The sequence below is a fragment of the Rhagoletis pomonella genome, unplaced genomic scaffold (assembly GCF_013731165.1).
Source record: "Rhagoletis pomonella isolate Grant_MI unplaced genomic scaffold, Rhpom_1.0 Rhpom_scaffold_00006, whole genome shotgun sequence".
Classification (NCBI taxonomy): Eukaryota; Metazoa; Arthropoda; class Insecta; order Diptera; family Tephritidae; genus Rhagoletis; species Rhagoletis pomonella.
In genome coordinates, this window is record NW_023458560.1 from 82,529,919 (window position 1) to 82,554,051 (window position 24,133).

At 36.0% G+C, this 24,133-nt stretch overlaps 2 protein-coding genes across 4 annotated transcripts in view; both read right to left on the reverse strand.

The window, feature by feature from the left end:
• Positions 1-24,133, reverse strand: part of LOC118741486 — a 94,045-nt gene that overhangs the window by 67,880 nt on the left and 2,032 nt on the right. The window lies entirely within an intron of this gene.
• Positions 1,020-8,466, reverse strand: LOC118741485. 2 transcript variants are annotated; one of them, XM_036473483.1, is made up of 3 exons: positions 7,561-8,466; positions 1,900-2,169; positions 1,020-1,813 (listed from the first exon to the last, which is right to left on the reverse strand). In XM_036473483.1, the coding sequence occupies exons 1-3, from the start codon at positions 8,038-8,040 to the stop codon at positions 1,622-1,624; spliced, it is 942 nt and encodes a 313-aa protein (XP_036329376.1). In that variant the 5' UTR covers positions 8,041-8,466; the 3' UTR covers positions 1,020-1,621. The 2 variants fall into 2 exon arrangements, with proteins under 2 accessions (XP_036329376.1, XP_036329375.1); XM_036473482.1 differs by having other exon boundaries at positions 1,020-1,834.

A 24,133-nucleotide genomic window follows, 5' to 3' on the forward strand; every position in this document is an offset into this window, starting at 1 on the left:
TGTACATACCTTTAGCTGTAGCTGAGTTTGCAGAGGTGCTCGCTGTTATTTCTTAGATTCCAGACGGTCCCAAGATGTTGAAATGTTAACACAAATTTTAGTTTTGTATTACCAAGCTATGAAAAAGCATCTGCGAAGCGCAGAATAGAAGCGTATTTGAACGAAAAAGCCGCCGAACACATATCTATGTAAAATAAACAAGCCCCCCGCTGCACCCCTTATTCGATAGTTCCGAATTAGTTCTAAATTCGACAAATAGGATCTAGTTCGTTCTGCATCCCTTTTTCTATAGTTCCGAACCATTTCTAAATTCGTCACTTTAGATATCGATTTCTAGTGAAAAAACTGAAATAAATTAGTTTTTTAAAAGTACCACTTTTCTCCGATTTTGGACTGGTGGGGATTTAGTTCATATCGGACTAGTTCGTTTTTGGCGATAAAGACCTAGTACGGAACTAGAAATTTAATTCACTGGTCCGTGGTTTCCCTGCAGGGATCGCTCTAATGTGCGCTGCACCCATGTCGAAGTCGCTTTCATATCGTATCGCGTATCGTATCGCTCTAATGTGAACCGAGCCTAACAGACACCGAAAGTTCGACACTTTTCCCGAGCTTCAATAGCGGTTTTTACTAAAAACGCCTTTTTTTCGTCATATAGTTTGTTTATATGACTAATTCATTAATAATTACATATTACAAATATTGAAAAAATTTCCAGCTTACATCGAAAAAAAAGTTGATTAATAAATATCTGGTGTGGTAAGTGGTGTCTGAGAGCCTACACATGAGTAAAATAGGGAAAGTTTAGTCGCGCCGGTAGCAGAGGTTTAATCATAATAATTTATTGTTATTAATTCTAATTAAATCATATTTTGTACCCATTCTTGCCGTCGTGGTTAATATGTATGCATGTATACTTACATATACGTCGATAAAAGAAAGAAAGGATGTAATAAATTCATCATATCATAAATTAAACACAATATAATGTTTATAAATAACTTTATTATAACATGAATGGAAACAGGAATTACAACAAACGCAGAGAAGTATTCATTCATGTACATAGATACGACGCAAGGTCCGTCCATACAAGGTACGTATACGTGGAGTATAAAGAGTTTACATATGTATATTCATATGTACATACATACGTAACTATATATGTATGTATGTAGAATGTGTAATGTACATTGTACAAACCGAAGCTTTCGATGTGTTTCTTTAATTTACTGTCATGATCTACATGATCCACATTCACGCGAAAATGGCTGTAGAGCATAGAGCTAACAATGTGCAGAAATGAGGCCATGAACCAGGGTAGTCAATCTACAAAAACTTTTGGCATTATGAATGAATAATGAAGCTACTAGACTTAAGCTATCTGTTGCTAAATATTTCATTACGAAAAACTAGTTAAACTAGGGCAACACCTTTTTGTGGTGACGCATTTTAAGCAACACCTTTTTTAATGTAGTTGGACTACTCTGGCTATTAAGTCCCCAAATGTGAATTCATTTATTTAGGTAGGTATTTACATGCACATGCATACATATGTACAACTATTTATAAAAAATGTATTTGATTATCTGCAAACATTGAGCAGTGCAGCAGTGGAGCCCTAGAAGCAGCTGACTGCATTGAAGTAGCAACGCCAGTACATGCGTCCACCATTACCAATTCCGTTACGTCCAACACCGCCGCCACCTAAACCACCGGCATTGTCATCTGTCGTCGCAGCCGCCGTCAACATCGCCACACCTTCGGCATTGCCTAGGTCGCCGCCCAAATCCAAGCCCATGCTTCCCCTTCTCTGAAAGCTCTTTGCCATTAACTGAAAATTTCTCACACACATGCCCAAATCACAATGCTATATTATGCTTTAATTATCCAACTTACAGTTTCCCCGGTAGCACGATTTATGGAATTTAAGTCTTTGAAATCGTAGTCCATTAAAACTGAGGGATCGTCATCGCTATACATATGATTTGCAGTCATTTGCTCGGAATCATCATCGCTACCTGGAGAACTCCCCGCTTTCGTCTTGTCATATTTGTCATTCCGGCCCGCATAAAAATCACTTAGCTTACCGCGCTCCTGCTCCAATGCATGATGGAGTGCAACCATAAGTCGGTCAAGTAAGAGGGCAGCTCGTTTTGGTACCACCATCTAAAAAGAGAATTAATTAATAAATGCAGTAGTATGTAGATTTAAATATACAAAATAATGATGCACTCTATCAAAATCGCTAAGATTTTAGCCCTGAAATCTTAGTAATAAAATTACACAAAGCATAATGGATAAATTCTTATCAGTAACGTTATCTTGTAACAGCGGTTGAAAAGTTTACCTTCGGGAATCTGATTGACGCTGGGCAACTAAAGCGGCGCGATATGGCCTTCATTGAATGCCAAGATCACTTGCCCGGCCTTTTAAATATTTCAAGTTTTTGACCCGTTTTGTGTAATGATGTATGTATAGGACATTCTAACGGACATTGAACGTTAGATACCACACCATCCCAGCACTCCGCCCCTCTACCAGAAATGCGCGATTAAACTATATGTAGGAAACTTTTTTTTTTTTAATTGTTAAACCTTCTACTCGTACACGTCCCGTAGCGAATGTCATGCGTTAGCCATTTAAGTGTCTTACGGCCTTGCTAAGTCTTCAATGACTTTGGGCTGCGTTTATATGGAAGTCGTTCATGACTTTTTCATACAAATGATAATTTAGTTGTTAATGGCCTATGCAATGATCATGCAGTGATCATTGATGACATTCAAGCGACAATGTCCTGCAATGAACTTTTTATAAGTGACCGCTGCAAGACATTGTCTGTTATAAGCAGTGCCGAAAAGTTTAAGCTTTTCCTTGGAATTGCTTATTTTGCTTATACATGGTTTTCAAGCTTAATTTTAACGATCATGCTTATTTTGTTTATTTAAATGTATAAATCCAAGTGAGGACCTTTTAAGAAAACTGTCAAGAAATAAATTGCTATTATTTCGTGTGTGTACAGCCTGCTGTCTCACTTTTTTCTTACGAAATAATGGTAAGGGCATATATATTGAAAACAAGGGAGTTTTGTGCTCTTCACAAAAAAATCTTAGAGAACAATGGTAGGAAGCGTGGCAGATTTCTTAAGAACTCCGCACTGCTTAAGAAAATTTGACTCAATAAATTTTTCTTCACCATTTCTTGGGTGTTTTTCTAATTCGTCTTACTAACAGGTGCAGAATAGACGTTACCGAAGATTTTGTAACCGGAAAATTGTATTACCAAAAGATGTTACCAGTTCTTGACACCGCGATTCTAGGAACGTTGGTAATGCAGTTAAAAAATTCAGCAATTCAGCTATGAAGAATTGTGCAAATCCTGGCATTGCATATTTCACGGGGAAATAATTTGTTACCAGCTTATGAGATGGTAACAAAATTTACCGGTTACAAGAGTACACAGAATGCGAAAAGGGTTTAAAAATTGACAGGAACTTTATTTACCGGTTACAAACTTTTTATTACCAGCGCAGAATAGACCTGTAAAACAATGTTTACAAATAATAACATAAAAAGAGATTTAGTTTTTATTAACCCGTCACTTCAATTTGCATTTATGCTTGGATCCAAAAATTTAAAACCAATGGTTTGTTTCTGCGGGAAGGCATTGGTGTTATTGAAGAGATTAAAAATAATTTACCTCAAATGGAGAATAACGAATATTTAAAAAAATTAAAATGACCATTATTTCAGAATATCAAGCCACACCTGATTGTCCATTGTAATTTTTCAATCCTTGAAATAAACGGAATAAAAAACAAAACATTAAACTGTACTTAAATTTTGTTGTTTTGCGCTTAAAATGGATTTTTTTTTTTGCTTATTTTCTTCGGGCCTGGTTATAAGTCTTTGATACGAGTACACCTGCATGACATTGTCACCAGTGTCATTGTCAGCTATATGTCGTTTAGGATTCACAGAAATTGCGACGATGTCACTAAATCCTCATTAGTGTCGATTTCACCAGAGACCTTTTTCGCTACTGGGTGGCGTATGCGTACATTTTTTTCCTGCTCATATTTCATACAAAAAATCATTCCGCATTTTCATTTCATCATTGGCAAATTTTCTCCGTTGATTTTTTCGTAAAGCAGCAGATGAAAAAATAAAAAAAAAATGTTTTATTTTTTCTCTGTTCAAGTTTGGATTTTTTTTTTTTGTTCACGATGCAAATTAAAATGTAAATATCTTTGGAAAACGCCTATTGCACGAGAAGTAATGAAGCGATTTACAAAAAATGCATCATTTAAAAACAAAAATTCCAAATTTACCGTCACATTAAGCTTTTTAACTGTTCACTTTGTTTTCTGTGGTATAAACAACAGTAAATATTGGCTTATTTTGCGGTAAATTTTTGGAAAAAATTTACTTATTTTGGTATTACCAAAATGCCCGAAAACCGCTCGAATGATTTTGCTTTGATTTTCAAATTGAAAAGTATTAGTGTGTGTTTCTACCATAGAAAACGTTGCGAATATTAAAAAATAAGTAATTTTTAAGCAAAAAACATAACCGCCTTCAATTCTCATATATTTAGGAGTATCGTTAATTTCTTCATAATCCAACGATCGGATATAAACCAAATTAGTATGGGATCACCTCGGAGACACTACCTTTCCGATAGAAAAAGAATTGTCGAAATCTGTTGACGTGGTTATGCGGTAGCAACATAAAAAAAGAAAAAAAATCCGACGAATTAATAATCTTCTCCTTGAAGTTGGTTAAAAATCACCACTCTCTCAGTTTTCAATGCCTGTGTGTTGTTTTACCAGTCAGGAGCCTGCTGTCGAAGAAGTTTTAGTTAGTCGGTGTGTGAAACAAATTTGATTTTTTAAGTGAAGATGGGTACTGAGTTAGTCAAAGCAGTTTACCTTATAGAAAAAAGTTTATAGATATTTATAATTATATGAAAAATTATCAAGAATAATTACAAATCTGGTTAAATATATATAATTGTTTGGTTTTGGTTTCATCTCTTCAATCTGTTATCTCCAGCTCTTTCTAGACGTTTGGAAACAGGATGTAATCGGAGGCGGCTAAATAGGAGGGCATGCTGCATAGGGAGCAGTTCGTGGCAGAAATTTTAGATGTTTGCCGGGGTGGCTACGCTCGTATGCCCCTATGCTTTGTCCGAGCTTGCCTACTTTCAGTGGCGGTCAACACAAATTAATCCATCTATTCTAACAAAGTCACAAAACTAAGCGCATCTCTACAGCTTAGATTCGTATGTTGAAAAATACTAACTATACTATCAAAACTATGAATACCTTGACGTTTTGACGATTTTATTTGCTTACATTTTCCATACAAAATTTTACTTATAAAAAAATATATTTCATTCTCTCGGAGAAAATGCAAGAAATGCCAAAAAATGTTGATCATAAGATCTATTAAAATAATTTTACCCCCATTTTACCTACTTTGACTCATATTGTCAATCATTGCTTTACCACCTCTTGTTTCCCTGATGCATGGAAGGTTGCAACTGTGATTCCGGTATTTAAAAACAAATTTGCGTGTAGTCCTTGTGATTTTCGTCATATTAGTATCTTGCCTGTCTTGTCTAAAGTACTTGAGTGTTTGATGTCTGAAAAAATATGTGCACATATTCAGAAATTTGGGTTATTGTCCCCGTTCTAGTCCGGACTTAGAGCTAGACACAGTTGTTCCACGGCTATGATTCAAATATTTTACAACATACTGATATTCTTTGATAAAAACCACCTGACACTATTATGCCTTTTGGATTGCTCCAGATCTTTCGACTCAGTTAGCCAGGAACTACTGTGCTTCGAACTCAAAAACTATTTTTTGTTTAGTGACGTTGCCGTGCAGTTAATGAAGAGCTATCTGTTCGACCAAATCCAGAGAGTAAAAGTTGGTGCTGAAGTATCTAAACTAAAACCACTATTAACGGGCGTACCGCAAGGCTCTATTTTAGGGCCATTACTATTTAGTTTGTTTATTTACATATTCAGTACTTGCCAATATGCAAAAATGCATGCTTATGCGGACGACATACAGATTTATTTGTCAGGAACTTTTGAGGACATGGCTAACTTGTGCGTGAATTTCAACAGAGAGTTATTGTCTATATCGTATTAGTCTTGGAAAAATTGCCTTTGTCTCAACTGTGATAAATCCTTTGTTTCTAAAGTGACTAATCTCAGTTTTGTTTTAAACACTAACCTAACATGCACTGATCATGTTAACTCTGTCATAGGCAAAGTCTATTTCGAAGAAAATTTAAGAATGTCTGCTACTTTTACACCATTAATCGTTAGGCGTAAACTGGCCATTCAATGAATATTGCCGATTATCTGCTATTGTGAACTAGTCTAGCAGTAAATTTGATAACCGAGTTTTGTTGGCAGGAGAAGCATTGCATTAATATACAGTTCTTACGAAACAGAGTTCTCAAAATAAAAAAAGTCAAACGACAACATCCTAAAAAAGTTCTGTCTTTTGAAATAAAGCTATTGTAATTATGGCAAAGGTTAGAGGTGCGGACCTCTACCCGGTAGAACCTACATATGTAGGTTCGATCGCATTATCCAATCAACATCTAAAATTATAAAAAGTTCTTTCCAACAGCGGCCTCAATAGTTAAGGGTGACTTTTTAGCTCTATAAGTATTTAGCTCGATTATAAATATTCCCTACATATTTCGGTCAAGTTTGTCCGAATCCTCAAGATCTCTTAGCGAACGAAATCTTATTGTCATATAAACGGTATTATAACCAATGAATATTTGCAAATAAGCGTATGTTTTTTTTTAAAGCATTCCGAAATTAAGTTTACTTTGTTTAAATTAAATTAGATTAAACCGATCGAGATGGATCGGTGAGTTATTTCCAGTACATTCGGAATAGTTTATAGCATTTTTGGACTAGTTAGGCGAAGCTGTCGTAGCGATATTTTGCAATAAATCTAAGTAAAAGCCCTATTAGCTCATATTCAAACACTTATTGCTAAAGTTGCTAATGTTCTTATAATCACTGAAGGCGAGATTCAAAAATTCAGCAAATTGACAATTTGACAACTAAACACTCCCATTCAAACAGTGGTGTAGCTGAAGAAAAATACATAATATTTTAGCAAAAAGCACAACCGACTTAATTCTCATATAAAAAAAACTCCGTTAATTTCTTCATGAACTGATCGGATCGGATATAAACCAAGTATGAGACCACCCTTAATGCACCACCTTTCCTATAGAAAAAGACTTATCGAAATCGTGGTCCAAAGTAACATACATAAAACAAAAAAAAAAAAAACAAAAACAATATTCCGACGAATTAATAACCTCCTCAAGAAATAGTTCCGATACTAGTGCAAGTCAATATTCTTATTAAGTCTCATCAAAAAATGCATTGTCATTTAAAGAATAAAGGGAATGCCGCATTATACTAAAGCCAGCCTTTCGACATAAGCTACTTTTCCATACGAACACAGATATGTATGTATGTATAACAATTGAATTTCATTTCATTTAACTCACGGGATACTCATCATAACTGGTTTCAATTCGATCGTCCAAACTGAAAATCTCTTCAGGTTGTCCACTGCCAATACGACGCTTTCTGACTGCAGATTGCTTTTTTCCAACTTCATCACTTTCACTGTCGTTAAAGCGGTCGTCTGCAAAATTAGAACTAGAACTATGGCTGTCCTCTGTTGGATCTGCTCGGTTGCGTAGGTAGTGTGCGTAATCACGGCTTCCATCATCCATATTTTGTGAGGTTCTACGTTCGTTTGTTGGTATGTGGTGACACGTATAAAGGTCTGCGTATTGCAACAATATGAGCGCAATTAAAACCACAGTCCATTGTTGTACTGGTGGTTTTGGCAAATTGACATAGATATCAACATGATGACGTCTGCTCCGATATGAAGCGTGTGAGTGAATATTATTCTCGAGTTGGTGGTCATTATGGCTCTTATATTCCATCGAATATTGCTTGACAGCACTCTGATGCATTTTTTATTGTTGTTGTCTTCTCTTTGAACCAACTACTAGTACTTAGTAAACTCAGCTCATAATATTCGGCAGGTCGATTATGCAAACATTTCGGGTCAATGTAAATAATAAAGTTTACATCGTCGAATAGCAGCACATTATCGAATGCTAATACGGCGCATTTTCGAATAAAACACTTTATATGCCGCAAAAAGTCTCAATAAACCGAATATATATGTCAGTGATCATAACTAGTTGTTTTATTTAACTGATAAAAATAACAAATATTTAGCAGGTTTTTAATAAAAAATTCGAATATTATTAAATTCCGTCTGTTTCAATGGTACTATTTCCTTGCACTGGCGTTGCTGCGATTTTCTTCATGCCTTTTTATAATCGCAGAGATTTAATATGGATGTGTATGCACCTAGCAATACATATATATTCGTAGCTATTAAGACATGTTTCTTCGATGGCGGCTACTTAATTCATTGCCATAGCGTACAAAGAAATGCTTTTCAAAATCATTCATTCGCCTTTCCGATACTTTTTACTGCAATTCATTATTTGCGGCGTCCAAATGTTCCTGTGGTTGGTTGTTATAATTAATATCAGCACACATTTGAACACATGTCGTATGTCGTATGTGCATCGAAAAGTTATGAACATGCCTTTGCACGGTTTGGTTCCTAGTAAGATTGTAAGGACATGGTTTTAACAACGTCACAACAACCAGTTTACAACATATCCTGAGCGCCTTAAGCGGTTTGTAGAAAATGGCAATATATATGTATGTAGCTACTTATGTATGTATGTACATACATCTATCGTCTTGTTAACGAGCGAGAGCACTTTGGGTAGGTGGTATTAACATTCCTACACGTGTACGTCCAGTACGTGTGCATTTGCACATTATACATACATACATACATACCGCTCATTTGCAGCAAGAGTGTATGTAATACGCCAAAAATCTGAAACTCGAGAAAAACGGCTTTAAAGTTTGCATTTTATGTACTGGTAAAAATAAAGACACATATATTCTTCTAATGAACTACATACATACATATTGTTAATCGACGACACAGCCATAAAATTTTTACACAACCTACAAAAAGAGGTGGCGGGCATTTCTACGTAATTAATTTAATTTTTTATTATTTTTTCGGATTTTTACACTCTCTGAACATTAGGTATATGTGTGCATCAGACATCTGCAGCGGGTGCATGATTTTCGTGTATACTCGATCATCTAACAAAACCCGTTTTGCATCGTTCTCTGTATACGAGCAGAAGTATTGTTCGTTATCGACTGAGCTCAAGACGAACATGTTGGCCACAACACCCGATTGCTTTTCATACATACTTGATTGGGTTCGGGTGCTTTGCAGCTCAATATACCCGGGTGTTCGAGTTTCAACCCGAGTGTGCACAAAATTTTCTTGATTGGCTTATGACGTTTTTGTTTCTACAAAAAATGTTGCCTTCTCATCGCGGTGTTCTTAGTTTTTGTGCGTAGAGGGTAAAGAGAAGGTTGAATTTTTCGGTAGTTTGTTTAAATGTACATTTAACCATTTCTTATATTTTTGCTCATACAAAATGCGGCATCACGACGCCTACATCCATTTAGGTATAAATGTGTGTAGATCGGCAATGCCCAAGCCCTATACACTCGGTGCACATTTATTTTTTGTAAAAGTACTTATGTACCTACATAGTTTTAGGCTGTGTTCTAATATATACACACGCAGCTTTCCACGCGAAACTATACGAAATAGATGCAAAAACATTTTTGTCTACTTCGCTTCTAATTTTTTCATTGCGTATGCACAAGCACAAAACAACAACATTTTCGTATGCTTTGTGGGAACATATTGGCGCCAGTTACCTTCAGCGTAAATTTCTTTGTTGTCCTGCATTTTATCGCAATGTTCGGGTGTCCGTTTCATTGTTACACAAATTTTCGGGTTAGCTGCGGGTGTCTGAGTGTGGTGTTCGCTTGTGCTCAATTTATAGCGAGGGTGATCCAACAGACTCGTTCGTAACCAAAGCAGCTGTCGTGTATGCATCTCGATCGAACACATAGTAGCCGAGTGTGGCGTTCGCTTGTGCTTGATTTTTAGTGAGTGTGATCAAAAAGGCTCGATCATACTCAAAGCTGTTCTCTGGTATGTACTATATGTGTGTGTGTTATGCAAATGCATATTTACATATCGTACGCCTAGATCTAAAGTGCGCTAATTCAAAATTCGGATCGGAAAATATAACCGCTTGTGGATCGAACAGATGCAACGCAAAAACAAGTATAACAGTAGTTTTTTAGTTAGTTAGTGTATAATCATGAAGAAAAAATATTTGCAAAAAAATGGCCTAATTGTTTTTTTTCAATCATTGCACTTTAGATCTATGTAGGTGTGCGATATGTACACACGTCACAGCTGCAGTTCGGTAATCGGAATTAGTATTCAATAATAATTAGAAATAATCAAAAACAATCACGATTATTTGCCATTAACAACAATAATCAAAAAGAATCAAAAAAAAAATAAACAAGCCACAATAACATTGACAAAAAATAATTTAATTATTTTTTTACTACTTCCGATTATTCTTGATTACTGTAATTTTATTTAATTATTTTCTCGATTTCACTGCAAAGAAACGTACTTGTTTGCAGAGGTTCCCATTTTTTTCTTTCTCTTAGACTACTTTCAAAATGAAACTGGTTTCGGTGGACCCCCCCTTCAAAACTCGTCGGAATGGTAAAAAATAAAAATGGTCAGGGTATTAATCTAAACGCGTAATGCGACTCGGCTCTAAAGTATGGAATTGACTATGTGCTGGTATATTGGATTCGTTCGCGTAGAGGGTCGTTTGGATTTAGGCGGAAGGGGGGGTGGGGGGGTCAGTAAGTCGCGTGTGGAGTTCATAGGGGCTGTCCTCAGGGCGGATGGCGTCTCCCTTGCTCCGGTGCTTGACAATTGATTGCCTGCTGGTGTGAAACTTAACGGCTCTAACATCTAAGTCCTGGTCTATGCATATGGCAAGCCCTTATCTGCCAGTTGTCTGCAGGAAAGCGCAAATAACTAGTGTTGTGCTTTTCATCAGCAGGAGAAGGTTGGGTGGCCTTGCTCGCCCTGCCTTTAAGGTAGTCACTATTCAAGCAATCAATCGAAAATTCGTGTGGAATGCTCTGTCGGTCCTTTGTACTAAATCATATACTTATTTATGGAGTTAGCAGCTTTTCATTGGAAAAAATTGTGGAGTTATCCGATTTTATTTTCAATAATTTGTAGTGACTCTAAATGCTAAAACAAATATTTGCTTTCACAATCACGTAGATCACATCACATTTCTGCTCTGCCATGAACTCATAAAACATCTTAGAAATACTAGGTGCCAGCAGCGACGAGAGCGTAAAGACAAAATTGAGAAAAAGAGCAAATTATCAGAAATAATTTTTGAACGCAAAACCAGTAAAAACTTTACACTTACACCATTGTGCCACTAAAATCTGCACCGGAAATCAATTATTCATACATTTTTTCAATTCACTAATTTCATTTTGTGAAAATCTTACAAATTTTAAATTTTGGTTGATTTTTTTTTTCTCAGTGTATAAATGGGCAACAAGGCTTGTTGCTTTAATAAACAATTCAATTTGTCAGTCACTATCAATGGGTAGGTTCAGAAGGCGCAGCAGTTGAGCCCAACCGTTGCTAACAAAATCAGTGATCGTTATGCGTCTTCTGAACGGCCTGATACATTAGCTGTCAAATTCAACTCGCAAAGGTACACACACACGAACATGTTGTCTCAAAGGATCAGAAAAATATTACGATCATCTAGCACGCAGCTGTTCAGTTGATCAGAAGTACACAACAACGCGTTCAGAAGGTGCAATCGCAACAGTTACTCAGCTGTTGCGCGATCTGAACGTGCCCAATGTTACTCAATTTCTTATTATTTATCACCCAGTAGTAGACGAGTTGATGATTGCTACTTTCCGCACGCAAATACAATAAGCCACTTACCTCGTCAGCACCGCGGTGGAGAGATTACAGCGGCACACAAAAAAAAAAGTTGTTTGTACATCCGACACCACCTACCCACTACCGGCATGTATTTTTTGACCCGCTGAATCCGAATTTTAAGTCAGTTTGGGCCGTACACCCTTCAATATCGAGTAAATTGTAAAAATAGCTAAAATGGGATAAATGGTAATATAAAAAATTTATGAAACTAAACCAAGCATAATTCTTATGCATTTTGATCCGTTAAATATAGCCTGGAGTGTATTTAGAGCAAAAACCGTTATAAAAAGATTTAAAAAAAAAAATTTAAAATTGTTAAAATTAGCTGATTGTGTCTGGCGCTACGGGGCGTATACGTTACACACACAACGACGGTTATATTATTAACACGACTGGTTCAACCGCTATCGATTTTGCTACTTTTAACATCTTTCAAGGTTCTTTTACAATTTTTTAAGATTTAGAATGGTTTATGGTCTAAATACACCTCAGATTCAGTCCACGTCGACACGCACTTTCTGATTTTTTTTTTTGAAAAATTAGTATTGTTAAAGTCTAATATTGGGTAAAATTATTGAATGTAAGTTCGTTTTAGTGACTAATGTAAATTTTCACCACCTAGATCTGATTTTTTGTTTGTCCTTGTTACTTGTATAAAAATCTGTATTTCGGTAATATTGAAGTTTTCTTTTTTATTCAACATTTTGATTCATATGTATGTATAAAGACTGCATTAGTAAGTAATTTTTATTGATATTTAATACAAAGTAATCCTTAACAACGATTATAGTAATCCTTATCACAAAAAAGGCAGGATTGCAATTAAAGTAATCGTTATTTCAACTCTAAGATCCGCCTCATCGGATGTTGTCCATGTTCTATACCAGTACAAGCATGATGAGTGACTTATAGAGTGGGGTTTTCGTACGTCGAGAGAGGACTATACTCCTTACTTGTCTATTTAGTTCAAAGTAGCGTAAGGACGATTCTGCATTGGATTACCATGCTGACATTATTATCGGTGTTAATGCTGGTTCCCAAGTAAACGAAATTTTCTACGTTCTCGAAATTCCAACTGTCAACAATGACATGGGTGCCAAGACGCGAATGTGCTGACTGTTTGGTTGATGGCAGGAGATACTTCGTCTTGTCCTCGTTTACCACCAGAACCATTAGCTTTCATTCCTTATCCAACTTGGAAAAGGCAGAAAAACTTCGCGGGTTTTTTTTTACCGGTGATGTCATCGGCATACGCCAGAGATTGCACTCTCTTGTAGTAAATAGTTCCTGAGCGGGTCAGTTCTGCAGCTCTTATTATCTGCTTCAACATCAGATTAAAGAAATCACATGAAAGGAAGTCGACCTGTCTGAAACCCCGTTTGGTGGCAAACGGCTCGGAGAAGTGTTTCCCAATTCTGGCGGAGCTGGTGGTATTACTCTACGTCATTTGACATAGCCGTATCACTTTCGCTGAGATGCCAAATTCAGACATCGCATCCCTTTTAGTGCTGTCGAAAGCTGCTTTGACGCCGACAAATAGATGGCGAGTGTTGATCCTTTTCTCGCAGGTCTTTTCCTAGATCGTATTGTGAATACCTGGTCAATGGTGGATTTTCCAGGCACATTGATAAGGCTCCCGATAAAACCTTATAACCTATGCTTAGAAGGCTGATCCCGCGGTAGTTGGCGTGAATGCCGGGGTCGCCTTTCTTGTGGATTGGACAGAGCACACTTAAATTCCACTCATCGGGCATGCGTTCATCTGACCATATTCTGCATAGGAGTTGATGCATCAACGCCTCGCCACAGTTGTTGTTTTTCATCCGCGTTATTGCTATTCGTACCTCATCATAGTCAGGCGGTGTGGAGCATCGACTCCGTCATCATCAACTGGGGGCTCGCATTCGTCTTTTCCACAACTTTCAGTGCTGCTACCATTCAGTAGGGTGGAAAAGTGATCCCTCCATAATTTGAGAAGTTCTGGATATAGGTAACTAGGTCGCCATTGTTGTTCTTACGGGATTTCGCCCTTGAAACCTTCCGTAAATCGCCTAACTCTCTGGTCGGACATTTATCCTGTCGGCCAGCACTTCAAACTCTTCTCACTCACGTAAGAAAATTATCGTTTTGGTTTCTTGTTTTTCGAACTGGAGACAGCCACGTAGATCGGTGGCTTTTTATGGTTGAACCTAGTACTGCATACTACAATATTTCGGGCGCCGGCGAAGTCTATCAGCCCTTTGTTTTTTATTTTTCACTGGAGCCTGTTTTTACGTGGCGGCTCCCAAAGCCAGCGTTTATGTAGCGAGCCGCTTGCTCTAAGACAGACGCCCGCTTGCAGCCGCACTTACTGCTGAACAGACGCTGCATACTTTAGTGAGCTCTAAAACCGAAAATGTCCATGACCAGGCTTCACTCGGATTTGTTACCGCATCTCGCACATGGGTTGCTCACGTTGCCCAAATAAATATATTAACATTCTCTGGTAATGCAGATTAACCGTCCGTGGCGTCGTGGGTTCGAGTCCCACTGCCAGTAGAATTTTGATCCTAATTTTTTTTAATTCAATCAATTATTATTTTTATTTATTTTTTAATGTAAATATAGTTCTTGCGGAATTTTTATTGAAATTTGACCCCAAAAATAATAATTAACTATTAATTAAATAATGTGAAGTAAAATTAAAAAAAAAAAAAGAAAACAAAATATGTAAACCAAATAAAATAAAGAATAAAAACAAGAAAGCTTTGGCCATAACTCGAACCGAGGATCGAACCTGGACCCTACGGACTTGCGGTACGCAACTCCCACCACTCGGCTACGGTGGGCGCCAAATTCGCTTGCATTGTTTGCTTTCTATTTGATCCGAAATAATTTTGAAATTAACTGTGGACTTAATCGTTAATTCGGAATCATCTGGGGAATTAACTGCAGTGGATCCGGATCAACGTTGCCGTCCGTCTATCTTTTTACGTGACTTATGGCTCTTATCCTTGTCTAATCCATGTCTAGTACGGACATGGATTACTGTAGGAATCCTTACTACTTAACTAATTAAGGATTAGAGACATGAGACACTTAGGGTTTTTTGTTTTGTTTTTGAGTTGGGTCGTTTGTGGAGAGGACCATCAGTATTAGGGCTGATGATACCCGGGTACCCGGTTACCCGGGTATTACCCGGGTGCCCGGGTAATTCGGGTAATGCCCGGGTACCCGGGTACCCGATTACCCGGGTATTACCCGGGGCTTTTATTACCCGGGTAGTCGGGTATTACCCGATTTGCCCGGGTACCCGGGTAATATACATATGTTGGTGCCGGTTAAACGAAAAACACCCGGGTAATGCGACATAAAGCTTCTTGTATAATCTTTTTGGTGAGGATAAATATTTTTTCAGTGAGAAAATTTTTTTTTATAATAATTTTTTTATGTCTAGAGTGTACGCGACTATGTACACCTAACCGCTTTCCTGAGTAGACGGAGACAAGAAAAGTAAATTAAAACATTAGTTTCTGTACTTAAATTCAAACTTCTAATTTTTGTAAATGCATATACATACATGCATGTGTACATATGTATGTATGTATGTATGTATATTTTAAAGAATATTAAATATTAATATTTTAAAACAGGGACTGAGAACGAAATGTATGATCGAAACTAAATGCCATTGTCGTAGTTTTGTTCCCAAGAACGCGTCAAAACCAAAACCAAAATGAGAACAAAACTGACGAGAACGTTCTCATTGGGAATTATATAAGAACTAAACCCTGTGGTAGGCCACTTCTGGTACAAAAAGTAAGGTAACAACCCAGCAAAAAATCGGTAATCGCTTTTAGTGGTAACGTGTTCTAGAAGGCATAGCGTTATAATGCCTTCGAATTTTTTCGCTTCTTTTAGGCATTGCCAGTAATGCAAAGTAGAATGTCCTACAATATTTTATTTATCTCGCTTCTTCGTTTCATTTCGGGGAATGCAAAGTAGAATGTCCTATAATATTTATTTTTTAATTCGTTTCTTTGCTTAATTTCCGGGAATGCAAAGTAGAATGTCCTACAATATTTTATTTGTTTCGCTTCTTTGCGTCATTTCAGGTAATGCAAAGTAGAATGTCCTACAATATTTTATTCGTTTCGCTTCTTTGCTTCATTTCGGGGAATGCAAAGTAGAATGTCCTACAATATTTTATTTGTTTCGCTTCTTTGCTTCATTTCGGGGAATGCAAAGTAGAATTCTGCATCGTAGTCAGCTGAAAAATGAAATGAATATCCAAAAATTCTTTTTCTACCGTTACTTTCTGTGGAAATTTGTCTCGCATAAAAATCATGTTTTGCTTTGTTCAATTTGCAGCGAAGTTGAAGTCAGTCAATGAAGTGACGTACAAGAGTGAGGAAGTACAATTTTAAGCTTAATTAAATATGCATGTATGTACATACCGATTTTAAAGAAAATCTAAATACCTAAATACATACATACGCTGATTTATAAAAATTTTAATTAATTTTAACCTTTTAAGACATTTTCTGATTTCAATTTAATATAAATAAGTATGTACTTATCTAGGCATTCTACATTAGTTTCTCTATAAGGCATTCTTTGTTCGCTTCTCTGGATTCTGTTTATCCATGCGTTCTCCCTTCGTTTGAAGGTAATGCTGCGGGTAAGGGCTTACCTCCAATGACATGCCCATGTTAAAATAAGGCCTTCTTGAAGCGAAACGGTAAGCGATTCCCATCGCCTAGCTCGTTTCCACTTTCGTTTCTGTGGTAATCGTGTTTTTTGCTGGGAAAGCCTTATGCTATTCATTCACCTAAAGATTTTGTACTTTTATTGTATCAGCTTGTTCAAATTATAGTTTCTTTTCTCATAATATTTAAAGCTTTTAAAATCACAATTATTTAATGAAGTTTCCTTAATACGAGAAGTAGGTTGATGAACGTATTGTTGTGAAATAATTGTGGAAGAAATTTTAAAATTTTTTTCATTCCAACACAAAAATTGCCTCAACTGTCGGTCATCGTTTAGATTCGCAGGTGGGTGTGTCTCAATAATTTGATTTGTTACCGATCCGATATCTGTACGTGCATTACCAACTTCGTAAATATTAATATTTTAGACATGCCTAAAACAAGCTGGGTTTGGAAGTACGCTTGTGTGATGAATGACGGATTTGTCAAGTGCAATGTATGTGTTGTATATTATAATATTTCCCCATATGGTACGGAAGATTCTTATAGATTTTCCCTATGTACGTTCGTTTGCGTTATATGATCGTAAATGCGTTTAATTTTCACCTCTTCACATTTTTTCGGGTGCCCGGGTACCCGGGTAATTACCATACTGCCTGGGTACCCGGGTATTTTATAACCCGGGTGAAGCCCTACCCGGGTATTGAATTACCCGGGTAGCCCGGGTACCCGGGTATTTTATAACCCGGGTAGACCGGGTACCCGGGCTACCCGGATAATTCAATACCCGGGTAGGGCTTCACCCGCTACCCGGGTACCCGGGTAGCTCATTACCCGGGTGAAATCATCAGCCCTAATCAGTATGTACCTAAATACATATTTATGTATCTAAGTATATATACATATCGTCGTTTAAAGTACAAAACCGCGTATCGTCATTCTGCAAAACCGCGTAACTGGCATTGGCTGCCAAAAGTTGGATTTACTCGCACAAGCTCTTCGCTCAATCCTTATGCATTCGTCCTGAAATATACTAGCCAGAAGTGCTATTGCTTTACAAAAAAGAGAACCATTTTGAAATATGAGTGTTTTTACTCTCTAGAAAATAATTCATGCAACCTCACATACGCGGTTTTGTACTTTAAACGACGATATGTCTGTACATATATTGCTACAACAATATGAAAATGCAATGTATTCCAGAGGTTAAAGCTACATATCATTAAACGTTTTCATTTCCTAGTCATAGTTGCCAATCGTACCAAAAAAAAATTAAACTTGCAAATAAGACGTCATTCATTTTTAAACAACGTAAAATACTCGTATAGCAAACGAGTAAAATATACTACAAAAAAAGTACATTAGTAAACGTACTCGTAGCTAAGGGTATTAGTTTAAATGTAATATGCAGCATCCCTGTTCGTTATTTTGCTCATGCGCTCTCATAGGTTGGCATGTGTCAGTTTAAGATAGTTGTCAAAGCGGGCATCCAATCAAAAAAGATTGAAAAACAACATTGATCCAAAATATTAAAACAACTGAAATTAATGTAAGATATTTTATATGTACGAGTAACATACAAATAAAGTGGATTTTGAATTTGGGCGTTAAAAATAGGAATGCAGTCATCCTATTATGACAAGGATAATCGCAAATATGGCGATGTGGGCTACGAGTAAGTGTTTTAATTTAATTTAGAATAAGGCACCACTACATTCGCCAAACGAGATTTGGGATTTTGTGTGTGATTTTCATAAACTTTAATTGTTTAGTATCTGTACAAATATTTGTACCTGAATTGAAATCGTTAATACTGAAATGCAAACGCATTTCTAAAAGTTATCTTGTTCATAAGATTCCTGAGTCCTGCCAAAGGACACTTTTTTTTGGTACCCGCATAAGACATATATGTATGTACACATATCTACATACAAATGTTTGTGCATCCTTTAGAGGTGTCGACACAGTTGCCCTCTTTTTGCTGAAGGTTTGCTACAACCAAAAGTATCTACAGAGCTCCTTCACCTCGGGTATAAGCTAGCTACATCTTCAGTGATCTGGGTGGCTATATATCCAAAACATAAATTGCAGCACGGTGGTCCTCGATATTATATTTGCTAATATGATACACGACGAGCCTTGTTCCTGCACTATTACCAATACATGTGTTTGTATGTATGTATGTATGTAAATCTTTCGGTAATACACTACTTGGACTAAAAAAAAAAAAAATAGATGCCTTACTGAAAATTTAATCCTGACAAGCACTTTATGCATTCGGTAAGAAGTCTTGCAAACATTTAGTACATGAGCAATGCGTGCGTGTATGTGTATTGGGGGTGTTCTTATATTTAATTCATTTCAAAGTTTCACTACGCGTCGCTAGTATATTTCTTACTTTTAAGTTGAAATTCGTTCATATAGAGTTTTATAGAGACGAAAATAGTTTAAAACGGGAGAACCTTGTTTTTATTCAGAAACTTTCGAAAATGGAAAATGCATTTAGTTGCGATGATTCCGAATATCTGTAGGCCGTTTTTCTTTCGCCAATAACAACATGTAAGAGATCATAAAATTACCTTGATTGATTGTTCCGAAAGTAACAGACATGACTTGTATTTTTTAGGGGTTTCTGTTGAGATTTTAAAGTATTTAACCAAGTAAATCTGGCACAAGTTTTAAGAGTACCCTAAAATAACTCCCTATAAGTATAAACATTATTAAATCGCTGAGTGAACTTCGTCGGAAGAAGGTTCGCTGTCAAAACTAAAGCCAAAGCGACGACGAAGTGCGCCTGACGAAATTCGGCGAGAATATATTTATTTTTAATTTGGCCGCTGTCGGTCACAAAATCACCTGCCCGTGGAAAAATAACTATGTTTTTTCACTTTTCTAGCAGATAATTATCAGGAAGAAGGAGAATGGAAAAAATTTGGGGATTCATCTTTTTGATTTTGCATTTTTTTAAAACGCTTTTATCAACTTGCAATGTTGTATGTCCAGACAACTTTGCTATAATTATAGATTATAATCAAAGTTCCTATAAAAAAGTCTAGACAACAACCTCGTCGGTAGGTATCATATCAAAGACCATACAACAGACACGAGAGCTAGATGTCGCCTTGCCGGAAGTAGTCAAATATTGCGCCTAAAAATATACACTACATACGTTGCAGCGGAAATGGACGAAACGACATTTCTTTAAATGAAATTAATTGGTGCTCGTATGTATGTATGTATGTATGTATGTTCATACATATATGGTCAATTCTACAGGAAAGTAAATCAGCCCGATTTTTTCTTTCTTTCCAATATTGAACATATTAGTGATTATTGGTATTCACTATATCTGTCAGCTGTTTCTGACACTAGTTCTTATCATGTCCAAGCATTTTGTGTTTAATATTTTGCTCCTTTTGTCGAAGGATTTTTCACGGACCTAAAAACAGTTTTCGATACTTCAACAAGGAAAAGTACAAAAATATGAGCTTTCCTTGATTTATTTTGGCCGATTCTGAACGATAGAAAATAAATTAGTTTAACAGGATACGTTCCAAGTTAGCAAAAAAGTTGTTTAGAACTCCTATTAGGTCGTAATCAAATGTACCGCAAATGTTAAGTGTAACGTAGCCGGTGAAAAACTAAAAAAGTTGTTTTTTGGATAATTAAGTACCCTTTCCAAATGGATATATGTATAACATGTTTTCTTAGTATTGTCGATATCATACTGATTCCATATGGAAAAAATAAATCATAGTTGACTTCTTTCTTTTTATTAAAAATTTTTTTCTTGACTTGATAACTATTCTCATTTCATTTTAGCAATAAATAATAACACATATTTAAGAAAGTCTTTTCATGAACAACTGCGAATTCTATTGAAATAAAGCGAAACTATAATTTGTAAAATATCCTTTGAAATCTTTATCTATTAAGATTCTGACTATATATGTATGTATTTGCCTATAACTCAATTAGATTTTTGCAACATATAAATCTGATAAATTATCTACCCATTATACGTGATTGTGCTCATAGCACTACAATTTTATAGAATCTGATACAAGTCTACACCAGACAATGAAGAGTTTACACATATGTTGGTGCTTGGCCGATCTTTACAGTTTTACGCCGACTCCGAACGGCGATAGTATTTTTATGAGAAGCTGTTTTCCATGGCAGAAATACACTCGGAGGTTTGCCTTTGCCTGCCGAGGGGCGACCGCTGTTAAGAAGAAACCTTTTTTCTATATTTTTGCGATGTTGCTTCGACCAGGGATTGAACCCAGGGCCCGCGGAGTGTAAGCGCGCACAGCTTACCAGTACACCACAGCGGCCGCCGTAAGAGTTTATAAGTGTATTTATTTTGATTGTTTTGTGTTTATCGGCCTTTAAATTGTAAACTGATGTAATTTTTAGTTTATAAGCTCGAGGCCCAGAGAATACATAAAACACAGGTTTTAGTTCTTTAATTTTCAATATCGATATTTCGACCTCAATCTGAGGTACTTTAGATGAGCTTTTGCATATTTTCGATTTGGGTGATTAAAAATGTTTGACAAGCTGCTTAAGGCAAGTTTATCACGCCGTTCATTAGCTTCTTCTGTAAAATTATCGTGGAAAACTGAGTTTTGTATATTTTTATAATTGGAAAAAAATTATTTGAAGGGAAAAACCGCCAAAAATCGTCAATGGTGATTTCCTAAATTTTTACACGCAAATATCTAGCGTGAAATTGCTAAATCGGGACACTCTGTTCGGACGTAGCGTTACTAGCTGGAAGTGTGACCAGAATGCGGAGGAGTTTGTTAATCAATGGAAAAGCATATTGGTCGCTTTTACCAAGAACATCTGCTGCTGATTTTGGGAAAGGCATTTCGCTTTCCTTATTTGTCCATCGTTCCAACCACACTTTATACTCACTCTCCTTCCAAATTGATACCGTCTTTTTCTAAGAAAAGTTCGTATCGTTTTCCAAGCGAGTTTACGCGTTCGATAGCATTATTTTTTTCGTCAGACATATTATACGCCCCAATTTTAGATGGAAGTAATAAGTTCAAATCAAAAATGTTTAATCTTTCTCGGAGATCGAGTAAAATTATATGGTAACTTTTGAAAATTTATCAGAAAAATGTGTGTCAGTATTTTCTGTATAGTTTCGAAGAATATTCACAGTGCCATTGACTGCTTCGCTAGCACGATTCAAGACAAGCGGGGGCGCTTGGAGAAGTAAACTTTTAATTTTTTAATTTAAAATTTAACTTTTTAATTTGTATTGTATTTTTCAAGTCATTAACATTTTTATGCGCATACAAATGTCTGGTTACACAGTTGAAAGTGAAATTTCCTACATATGTACGTGCACCGCGGAAATAGACAAAAAGTAGTATCAGAAAGTTCGATTTGACATACATACATACATACATTTATATAGCCCAATTCTGAATACTCCTAGGGCGTTTGTTCTCCGGAAATTTATTTCTTCCGAGAAAGAAATCCTCCAATAATTAACACCCAGGAAGTAACATTTTCCCCGAAAATTTGGAAGGAGAAAATTAAATCGCCCCCTGTATCCGCCACTGATTGCATTAGGTTTGAAACTGAGATTTACATGGGTTTTGCTAAAAAACTAACTATATTTTTATAAAATAATAACCAAAATTAAATAACTAAATAATTATATTTTAAAACTTCTCAAAATGTGGTGCGGCTATATTTTGTTCTACCACTGCATAGGTGATAGCGCATCACGCCGTGTTCTTGTTAATAAGGCATGACTTTCTAATTCTAAATCTACACACAGTGAATGCCACTCTTGGGCATTTCCATACATATGTATGTACATACATATCCACAGTGTGCCTGAATCAACCGTAAATGAAATTTGGGTTGGTTTTAACTGATTCTGTTAGACAATGAAATTACAAACTGTTTGAATCCAAAATCAAGAAAATTCGAACGGGCCCTTTTCGAAAAATGCCCAATTTTTCTTACTTTTAGTTAAATTTTTTAGTATATTATTATTTTATTACCATTTTACTTATCTAAGATGAATTAAAATCAGAGTTGGGCACGCTGCACTAAATCGAGATTTTCACTACCACTAGAGCTTCAATGATAGTGCATTTCAAATTTCACTACCACTATATGGTTAGTGATAGTGCATTTCAAATTTCACTAGCACTAGTGATAATGAACTAGAATTTTCTCTATCATTATATGGTGAGTGGTAAGGGAACGAAAGTTTCACTATCACTGACTACTTACACTAGTTTACAAATTTAGGAAAAATTTGCGATCTGTGGAAATTTCTTAGTTCGCCAATTCGATAGTTTTTATACCAGATCAAAGGACTTAAGGCATCCTTTCGTTATTGAATACAATACTTCTAGTGAAAGTGTCAATAAATAAAACCCATTATCCTTTTAGAAAAGTTTCACTATTCTTCCATATGAACATTAGAGTGCCTATCGAAAATGCTTTTTTTAGAAATGTCAAGACCCTATCCCCTAATATTTTTTTGTTTTTATCAGAAATATTATTGCCTATTTTTTATAGATTTTTAAAAGGTCATTTAGAAGCCGCGACCTGTAAATTTAGGTCAAAAAATTCGATTTTATAGTAAATTTTTTGTTATATATTGGCATATTATGCTAAATTTCTATAATTTCTATAATTTATGACTGTTCCAAAACTGGATGAATTGTGCCAAAAGTGCCCCTCTGAGAATGAAAATGCCAAAAATTAAAGTATTGTGCATACTTTTCCATCACTGATCGAAATCCATTTCTTTGTTTAACAAAAAAACGTTTAAAGATATGACCAATAAAGTTAGAGGGATATGACGAATAAAAATTTTATTTCTGCTAGGGGCGTGTGCTTTATCTTTAAAAGTAATAATATTTATAATGTTTCCCCCAGGGCTCACATTAACCTGCTGTAAAAATTACATAAAGATCGGTTTAGTACTTTGCCATTAGGCATTTTTTCCATCGCGATATTTTTCTTAAGATTGCTTTTAAAGGAAATTTTAACGCAAATCAAACAAGAATGTTATGTCGAATATACTTTTTATTTTGACTTCAGTGCCAATTCGGGAGTCATTTTTTGGAAATCTATGACTTAGTATGTTTCAACTACATACGGTTTTTCAAAATACCTCGACCCTGGCGCCACCTAGCAAGATCATTTTTTCGCAAAAATCTTTATGCTTACATAACCAGTATATATTTAAGAAGCATAAAAATTAGCCCGTATATTTGTTAGATTAGAGACTTTTATTTTTTTGTTTGTGGTAGACCTTCCGATGAAATGAACCCATATGCAACAATCTTTCATTTCCGGTTGATTCAGGCACACCGTGTACGTATAACGAATGTTCAATTTTTTTTT